Here is a 9,348-nt window from a genome sequence, read left to right as displayed (position 1 = left end):
GGCTGGCTGGGACTCGGCGCGACCCCAAGATGGCGGCGTTGGCGGCGGCGGGCGCCACGGCCTGCGCGTGAGCCTCCCCCCCATCCCCCGCCCCCACCCCCGGGCCATGGCGGGCTCCGGGCCCAGGCCGCGCTGAGCCGGCCGGGATGTGCGAGAGCTACTCGCGGTGTCTGCTGCGGGTGTCGGTGGCTCAGGTCTGCCAGGCGCTGGGCTGGGACTCGGTGCAAATCTCGGCCTGCGACCTCCTCACCGACGTGCTGCAGCGCTACCTGCAGGGGCTGGGCCGGGGCTGCCACCGCTACTGCGAGCTCTGTGAGTGCGGCGGGCCGGGGGGCCCGCGGTGTCCGTGCGGGGAGCCCTGGAGATGGGGGGCCCGCGGTGTCCGTGCGCGGGGGGGATGGGAGCCAGGGAGATGGGGGGGCCACTGCCCGCTCTGTCCGTGCGGGGGAGCCAGGGAGATGGGGGGCCACTGCCCGCTCTGTCCGTGCGGAGGGGGGGATGGGAGCCAGGGAGATGGGGGGGCCACTGCCCGCTCTGTCCGTGCGGGGGAGCCAGGGAGATGGGGGGGCCACTGCCCGCTCTGTCCGTGCGGGGGGGGGGGAGGAATGCGAGCCCTGGAGATGGGGGGGCCACTGCCCGCTCTGTCCGTGCGGAGGGGGGGGTGGGAGCCCTGGAGATGGGGGGACCACTGCCCGCTCTGTCCGTGCGGGGGGGGGGATGGGAGCCCTGGAGATGGGGGGGCCACTGCCCGCTCTGTCCGTGCGGGGGGGGGGATGGGAGCCAGGGAGATGGGGGGGCCACTGCCTGCTCTGTCTGTGCGGGGGGGGGGATGGGAGCCAGGGAGATGGGGGGGCCACTGCCCGCTCTGTCTGTGCGGGGGGGGGGGAGGAATGCGAGCCCTGGAGATGGGGGGGCCACTGCCCGCTCTGTCCGTGCGGAGGGGGGGGTGGGAGCCCTGGAGATGGGGGGACCACTGCCCGCTCTGTCCGTGCGGGGGGGGGGGATGGGAGCCCTGGAGATGGGGGGGCCACTGCCCGCTCTGTCTGTGCGGGGGGGGAGAGGAATGCGAGCCCTGGAGATGGGGGGGCCACTGCCCGCTCTGTCCGTGCGGAGGGGGGGGTGGGAGCCCTGGAGATGGGGGGACCACTGCCCGCTCTGTCCGTGCGGGGGGGGGGGGGATGGGAGCCCTGGAGATGGGGGGGCCACTGCCCGCTCTGTCCGTGCGGGGGGGGGGGATTGGGAGCCAGGGAGATGGGGGGGGCCACTGCCCGCTCTGTCTGTGCGGGGGGGGGGATGGGAGCCAGGGAGATGGGGGGGCCACTGCCCGCTCTGTCTGTGCGGGGGGGGGAGGAATGCGAGCCCTGGAGATGGGGGGGCCACTGCCCGCTCTGTCCGTGCGGAGGGGGGGGTGGGAGCCCTGGAGATGGGGGGACCACTGCCCGCTCTGTCCGTGCGGGGGGGGGGGATGGGAGCCCTGGAGATGGGGGGGCCACTGCCCGCTCTGTCCGTGCGGGGGGGGGATGGGAGCCCTGGAGATGGGGGGCCACTGCCCGCTCTGTCCGTGCGGAGGGGGGGGTGGGAGCCCTGGAGATGGGGGGGCCACTGCCCGCTCTGTCCGTGCGGAGGGGGGGGTGGGAGCCCTGGAGATGGGGGGGCCACTGCCCGCTCTGTCTGTGCGGAGGGGGGGGTGGGAGCCCTGGAGATGGGGGGGCCACTGCCCGCTCTGTCTGTGCGGGGGGGGAATGCGAGCCCTGGAGATGGGGGGCCTCTGTCCGTGCGGGGGGGGGGAATGCGAGCCCTGGAGATGGGGGGCCACTGCCCGCTCTGTCCGTGCGGAGGGGGGGGTGGGAGCCCTGGAGATGGGGGGGCCACTGCCCGCTCTGTCTGTGCGGGGGGGGAGGGAACGGGAGCCCTGGAGATGGGGGACCACTGCCCGCTCTGTCCGTGCGGGGGCGGGGGATGGGAGACATGGAGATGGCGGGGCGGGGGCTGAGGCTGACAGTGCCCTCTCTGGCAGTGCGAGGGGAGAGGAGGGGTCTACTACTGTAAGATCAGTGAATGCAGGGGAGAAGATGGATGGGGTGCTGCCTGTCCTGTGAGTGTAGCGGTCGTGGGGGAGCTGTGGGGATGGGACTGCAACTCCTTGCTCTGTGTGTGTAGGGGTGATGGGGTGCTGTGGGGCTGCTACTGCCCACTCTGAGTGTGGGAGGGATGGGGTGGCTTGGGGTTGCCACTGCCAGCTGAGTGCTGGGGGCACAGTGAGCATGGAGTTGGGCGGGGGGGGGAGATACCACCCTGGTGAGCTCTGAATGCAGGGTCAGTGGAGACCTAGGGCTGCCACTGTCTGCTCTGAGAGTCTAGAGGACTGGGGTGCCATCAGCATGGCGAGGGTAGAGCTGTCACTGCCCGCTCTGAATGTGGGGAGACAAGGGGAGCGGTGGGGTTGCTACTGCAAGCTTTGTGAGTGCAGGGAGGTTGGGAGCCATGGGAACTGCAGGGCTGAGGTGTCACCATAGTGTAAGATCAGTGGGTATGGGGAGATTCTGCGGGCCAGAGATGCCACTGCAAGTTCTGGGTGGCACAGCCGTAGCTGAGTCTGGAGATGCTGGGTAGAGATCCATGGTTACTTGGGGGCTGACAAAAATACTAATCGGAGCTGAGGGGAGGGGAGTACCATTGTTTCTTACAGGGATACCAACCTCGCTGTAAGTCCAGGAGGATGTGGGGAGTCTGGCTATTGTCATGCTCTGAGTTTTTTGAATCTGAGGACTTTTGGTTGCAGAGAACCATGTGTTTTTTGGCTACCTGCAGGGGCTGGAGTGAGCCTCCCCGTACTCATGAGAGGAAGTGTGAATCTAGATTTGGGGGGGGGGTCAGGAGATAGTGCTAATGTAACCCATATGTGCCACCAGTGCAGGGACTTTACCAGGGCAGCTGTCATACCTGTAAGTTTCACATCTAAATGCTAAAATGAATGGTGCTGTAGAAATATTTATGATAGGATAGAATCTAGGAGACTAGGGAGCATCAGATTGTGGAATAAAAGAGAGGACTGGGTTACCCGTAGAAGTTGGGTTGGACCTGCTATCATTAGTCTGATCCATGTGAACTTGGGGTGGAGATGTATTATTGAGGGACAATGATATCCTCCTCTCAGATGGACCAGAGTTGCCACTGAGAGAAGTTTGAGAACCTCGGAGAGTTGAAAACAGAATTACTTTCCAGGGTTTAGCCTGTATTTTCCACAGCTATTGTGAGATTTGTGAAGCCAAAGGGGGGATATATATGTATGTGATTGGGAGTTGAGGGCACAATAATATACCGTCTTATTTAGGCTGCATGAGGGGTCTGAAGCATTTACTGTGATTTGCGAAAGGGGCATATTTTCTTGAATGGATGAAGGGAAAGGGAGCATAATCTCTTCTTTATGGAGGCATATGCTGTTGCATGAGGAGTTAGACATTACATCTGTGGTATAATGTCTCTTATATTCTCAACCTCACACTGATTTTTTTCAAATGTGACTGTCAAAAACACATCCTATTACTCAACAGATCTCCACGCCAAGTGTATTTAGAGGTGGGTTTGCTTGTCACTGCCTAAAACCTTTTACTGTACAAAACCAATTAATGTCTGGAAGAATAAGCTAGATTCTTTTGTGGTTTTTGCATAATCAATAGAATTGTTAACTAAGTTCCATTTGTAGAGGCTTTGTTGTTGATTGTTAGCTAGAAACGAACCAGTTTTACCCTCGGATCAGTTTGACTTAGCAGGGTTGGCAGTTGGGGTGTTTATTTGGGGTGGGAGGGGGGTTGGAATCTTTGCACTTGTAGACTGAACAGATTTGATCTTCAGTAACTGAGACACAATAAATTGCATACTGTGATTCTACTCTGAATAACAGCTGTAAAAATGGCATAATAGGGTCCACATTTTCTCAGTTAACAAGCAAAATGATGGCTTTTCTAACTGTGCTAGATTATCTTCCTTGCTTCCGTTTCCTATATCACATTAAAAGACATCTATAAATACACTCAGTACTTTTCTAATGTTACTTTTCTAGGTATAGCTGTAGTTGTCAGAGATACTGTGATTTCACATGGGAGGGGAGATGTACTACAAACTGGGGCACATGCGTGGTCAGGTCTAGTGTTTGGAGCAGTGGCAATCAGGCCCAGCAGTCAGAGCAGAAGTCAGAGGCAAGGAACAGAATCAAGAGTCAGAGCCGGAGTTAGGAACTAAGTAAGGAAGAAGCAGGGCTGGAGTGGACTGGAGCAGGACACAGGAACAAGGCAGGAACAGGAGTGATTGCAGCTGTGGGTGTAAGCACTGAGCAGCCACTGGCCTAGTGCTGCTGCTGAGTTTAAGAGAACACTTGTGATGGCTCTCAGCAAATCAGGAGTCTGATTGTTCAGGGTGTTCAGCTGCAGGTCAGCTAGCAGGCCCTGGTTTCTGACAAGATGATTCACAAGGCAATCTGTGGCAATTTTAAGATGATTGTTATGACTGATTATGTGTATTACCATAGTGCCTGGGAGATCTTGTCATGGACCAGGGCCCCATTATGCTAGGTCCTGTACACACACAAAATTAAGGGATGGTCCCTGCAACAAGGAGCTTACAATCTAAGCATAAAGCAAGAGATGACAGATGGGGTAATACATGGAAACACTGAGACAATAGTGGTGATAGGCAGTGCAGCCTGTTATCAGGTCTTTTGTAGGTATAATAGCAATGGAGAGTTTTGAGGAAGGATTTGAAGGTAGCTTTGCAGTTGTTTATGGGACATGCCTCCCAAGTATGAGGGGTAACATGGGCGAAAGCATGAAGGTGCTTGCTTGAAAATGTAACATATGGGTGATGGAGGCTGGCATCGTGTGCTGATTGGAGGCAAGCTTCAACATCTCAATAGTGAATGGAGATGATAGAGTGGGGATTGACTGTAAAAGGCCCTGAAGCAAAGACAAGTAGCTTATGTTTGTGATAATAGAAAAGGGGGAGCCAGTGGAGAGTTGCAAAGAGAGGGGTGACATGGAGAGAGCAATGGGCTAGGAAAATGATCTTTGCAGAAGCATTCTGAATGGATACGAGCGAGGAAAGATTGCATTTGTCAAGGCTAGAGAGGTGTTGCAGTAATCAAGATGCAAGATGGGACTTTTTATCAGAGTTTGATGGGGAAGTAAGGCTGTGTCTTAACGATGTTATGCAGAAAGAATTGGCAAGATTTAGACAAAACCTAAATGTGAGGACTGAAAGAGAGGTCCAAGTCAAAGATGGCATACAGGTTGCAGACCTCACGTGCTCCATACTATGAAAATGCTTGAGAACCCTATCAAAAAAACAAACAAAAAACCCCCTTTCCATATAAATAGGGCTTCTTATTTTAGGTTTGCAGTGATAAAACACCCTCAGTACAAAAATAAAATAAAAATTGGTGTTTATCCAATAAACACTGGAAGAATACTGGAAACGGTTACTCAGTCATGTTGAAGTCACCCTTTTCCCAGTGCAGTTTGTTTATATAGCTCCCTAGTTTGTATCTAAGGGCTTGTCTACAAGAAGCAGTAATGTGGATTGGGAGGGTGTGATTTCTAAAGCATGCAAACATGTTGTACATTAATTCGTCCATATAGACCCTGTTTGTGCTCACTAAAGGTTCCCTAGTCGGCTTTAACATAGTACTGTTTGAAGCAGTACTATGTGTATACACAAAGAGAGAGAGCGCCCCCAAAACCCCTGATTTTTGGATGTTTATATAGAATTCAAAAATAGCTACAAATACCATCCCCTGAAAAACAGAAACCCTCCATGTAAATTTAAAAGTTTTTAAAAAATATTGGGCCATTATGACAATGAAATTAATAAAAATATAGAAAAATGACAGTGTTTCAAGATGCCACATGCTTCTGAGATTTCGGAAAAAGGGGTGTGGTTTTATATTTTGTGTGAAAAATAATGTTCACCTCACCTGGAAGTCCATAGGAATAAAATGCACAGTGAATGAGATATGGGTGCCTGTGGTGCGCTGGTTCATTTGCTGTGCGCCCTAACAAAATTTTCTGCGGCCCAGCTATGTTAGCTCTGCACATATATACATCGTGGCCTGCTATAGCTGGTACTTTTCACATTCAGCAAGGGATTTCAGTTTAAATGTACGGTGCATGGGCCAAATACTTTCTTCTGTGTCATAACTTAAACCTTAAATGGCTTTAATTTTTCTGTGACGCTGTTAAAAAAAAAAAATCAGGAGTGACTTAACTGGTATCAGTAGAGTTATTGGGGGTTTACTCCAGTGTGACAGAGTAGAATATGGCCCAAACCCTGTGATGTGTGAACTAGAGTAAGTTGTGTGTGTCAGAGGGAGGCTGGTCTTTTTTAAGGGGTGTTGGGTCCTAGCCTCACCTGTGACAAACTTAACTCATTTCTCCAGGTGAGGGAATGAGTAATACCACATGACAGAAGGGTTGTGTGGCTAAACCTTGTGGAGGGTGGGTAGATGTCAGAGGCCAGAAGGCTGAGGGGAGAAGAAGCCTTGGGTCCTCTCCAGACAGGACCGGCTGTAGGCACCAGCAAGGCAAGCACATGCTTGGGGCGGCACTTTTCTAGGGGCGGCATTCCGGACATCCTTTTTTCTTTTTCTTTTTTTTTATCCTGGGGTGGCAAAAAACTTAGACCTGGCCCTGTCTCCAGAGAGAGAAAAGATTCCAGGAAGCTTTAGGAGTTGCTGCTTAATAAAGGGCAGGGAGAGACGCTCAGGAAGGGCTATTTAGCTGGACTAAAATGAAACTTGAGGTGAGAAGACGGACCCTCAAGAAGCAGGGGCTGAGCCCAGTTTGAAACTGAGGTGAAGATACTGTTCGATGGTTGATAAGGACAGTGGTACCCTGGAAGGGGTAGGATTCTAGAGAGATGTGTGCAGAGGGCCAGGTCATCAAGACAGGAGCCAATTCTGGCTAGAGAGGCTGACGTGTGGAGAACAAGTTGGCTAAAGTAAAGCCCCAGCTGGAAGTTTTATTTTCCTTTTGAACTCTGTTAATAAACCAGACACAGAGAAGGGTTATTTCTGGACATGTGAAAGCCTTTGCAAGTACTTGAGGTGCCCAGAAGGGAAAACTGGGGCAGTGGAGAGAGTGATAACAGGCTGAGTAAGGTGGCATAGCAGCAGTTTAATAAATGAGGGCAGTTTTGAGTATTTGTTGTTAAAACAAATAGTGTAATGTGGTGTTAAGCCACCTGCTCCAAGTTGTCAGTGCATTATCTGTAGAAGAAGTTGTTTTTTCAAAACTCCCTTTTCTCACAGGTTCGGCACTATACACAATGACCAGATGTGTTGTTGGATGGATTTCTACCTTCTTTTGAAATATGTTCATTGCTGGAGCCAGGATAGCAGATGAACAGGAATACATTAGTTTGATCTAAAGTGATCATTCCCATGTTCTTAAGATTGCATTTTTGCAGAAGTGAATGACTTGTATTAAAAATGCATGGGAAATGCAGCCTGATAGGCACATCTTGATAAACAGAAGTGAGAAATCCTAAAATTATTAGATCTTGAAAAGTATGGCCACATGTTATGTACTCTTGGTGAACTGGACCAGAAAAGATTGCTCTGCTGTTGATATACCTCCTCTTAGCTCTGGTCTACACTACAAACTTATGTTGGTAACACTATGTTATTCAGGGATGTGGAATACCCACACCCCTGAGCGAAGTAGTTATACTGACTTAACCCCCGGTGTAGAAAGTGCTATGTTGATGGTAGGACTTCTCCCACTGAGATAGCTACTGCCCCTCGGGTAGCTGGAGTACCTACACCGACGGGAGAAACTCTTCTATTGGCATAGGTAAAATCTTCACTAAGTGCTACACCAGTGCAGCTGCAGCGTTGTAAGTATAGACAAGCCCTTACTAAATAAATACATTTGTACGTCCTTATATCTGTCAGATTTTGTTACTTTCAGGACATCTCATTTATTACTGGCTGCCAGTAAGAGGGACCATTTTTCCTTCTGCTTGATGTTTATCAGTCACCATGAAGTGGAGCAGACTTCTAGTAGTAATGATAATGTAGAGGAGGTCGTATCTGTATAAAGCCCAATCTATGGTGTTGCGATTGTTTTTCATTGGTGTAGCTACACTGATACAATCCCCCAGTGTAGATGCACTGAATGGGTGCGACTTTTCCCAGTAAATTACAAGTATGAATTGAACCAGCAAAAGCCCCACTTTGCACTGGTGCACTGTCTACTATATCAATGTAATTATACTGATGCAAATACTTGACTCTAGACAAGCTTTTTGGTATTTCTAATGCACCAATCTCTATAGTATCTAGGTATCAGTGCAGAGGAGGCAGTACATGTGAGAATGGAGAAGTGCATTTCCAAGTTGTTTCACCAGTAGGAACAATAATTAACTGTGGGGAAACTGATGGACAGCAACATTAAGTAACTTGCCCAGACTGAAAAAGAACAACTAGGTAGAGCCTGGAAAAGAAGCTCTGATTCCTAATTCCATGTTTTAACTACTGGAAAAGTGGACCTCCATGATTGGAATATTTATCTTAACAGTTCTGTGTAAAAGAATGCTGTGCATCAGCAGGAAGCTGAATTCATGTAGGCGTATTATATGTAGTAGCTCTAGCTGGATGGAGAACAGTATGCGTTATTGATATATGATCTATATGATGTACTATTTATTGTGGTTTGCCCAGCAGTATATGTAGCCACTCATTAATAATTTTCCTATATGTCTTTTTTGGTTACAAATCATTGAATGGCTATTGCTCATTGTAATAAGCATTGAATAAATCTAAAAGCTTTCTCCAATTACCAGTTATTCAAAACTTTCCAAAACTTTAACCATTTCAGGTTAACATTTTCTATATGTGTTCATTGCCTCAGGCTGAATTTTTGAGGAAGTTTCAGCAGTAATGGTACACATTACTGAGAATGAGGTTAGGGAAATACAGGTTGTTTTTCCAGTGTTGAAATTTTTTCCTAACTGTATTTTGAAGAGCTCTAATACTTTCAGGGTTTGGAGCAGGAACTTAAAATTTGGCAGACAATTTGGTCCTGGCATCAGAGAAATTCTTTTTGCTGGTTCCATAAAAATGCATCCAGATTGGCTGAGTACTATAAGCCTCTGAAAATTGCCATTCTCCTTCTCTCCATCCCAGGCAAAGAGCCTTTTGGTTGCTTTGAAGGGAGAATAGTATCTGTTACTTCACTCTTCCTCAACTCTGTTGGATTCTCCTTCCTTGTGAACGCTTATGGCTTCTCTACATGGGAAAATTGACCATCAGAGCTATCTCTGTATAATTATACCACCTTAGCTAGGCTGGTATAA

The 9,348-nt window shown here is 50.2% G+C and overlaps 1 protein-coding gene across 2 annotated transcripts in view; it reads left to right on the top strand.

Annotated features, from left to right (window-relative positions):
* TAF3 (TATA-box binding protein associated factor 3) overlaps nucleotides 1-9,348 on the top strand; it is a 140,774-nt gene continuing 131,426 nt past the window's right edge. Inside the window, exon 1 of one of the 2 annotated variants that reach the window (XM_073328815.2) lies at nucleotides 1-312. In XM_073328815.2, coding sequence (XP_073184916.1) covers nucleotides 147-312 — 166 coding nt within the window. In that variant the 5' untranslated portion in view covers nucleotides 1-146. The remainder of the gene's footprint in view (nucleotides 313-9,348) is intronic. The other variant, XM_073328816.2, reaches the window with a different exon arrangement.

Source organism: Lepidochelys kempii, chromosome 1 (genome assembly GCF_965140285.1).
Source record: "Lepidochelys kempii isolate rLepKem1 chromosome 1, rLepKem1.hap1, whole genome shotgun sequence".
NCBI classification, from domain to species: Eukaryota; Metazoa; Chordata; order Testudines; family Cheloniidae; genus Lepidochelys; species Lepidochelys kempii.
This window is presented reverse-complemented; position numbering and strand designations above follow the sequence as displayed.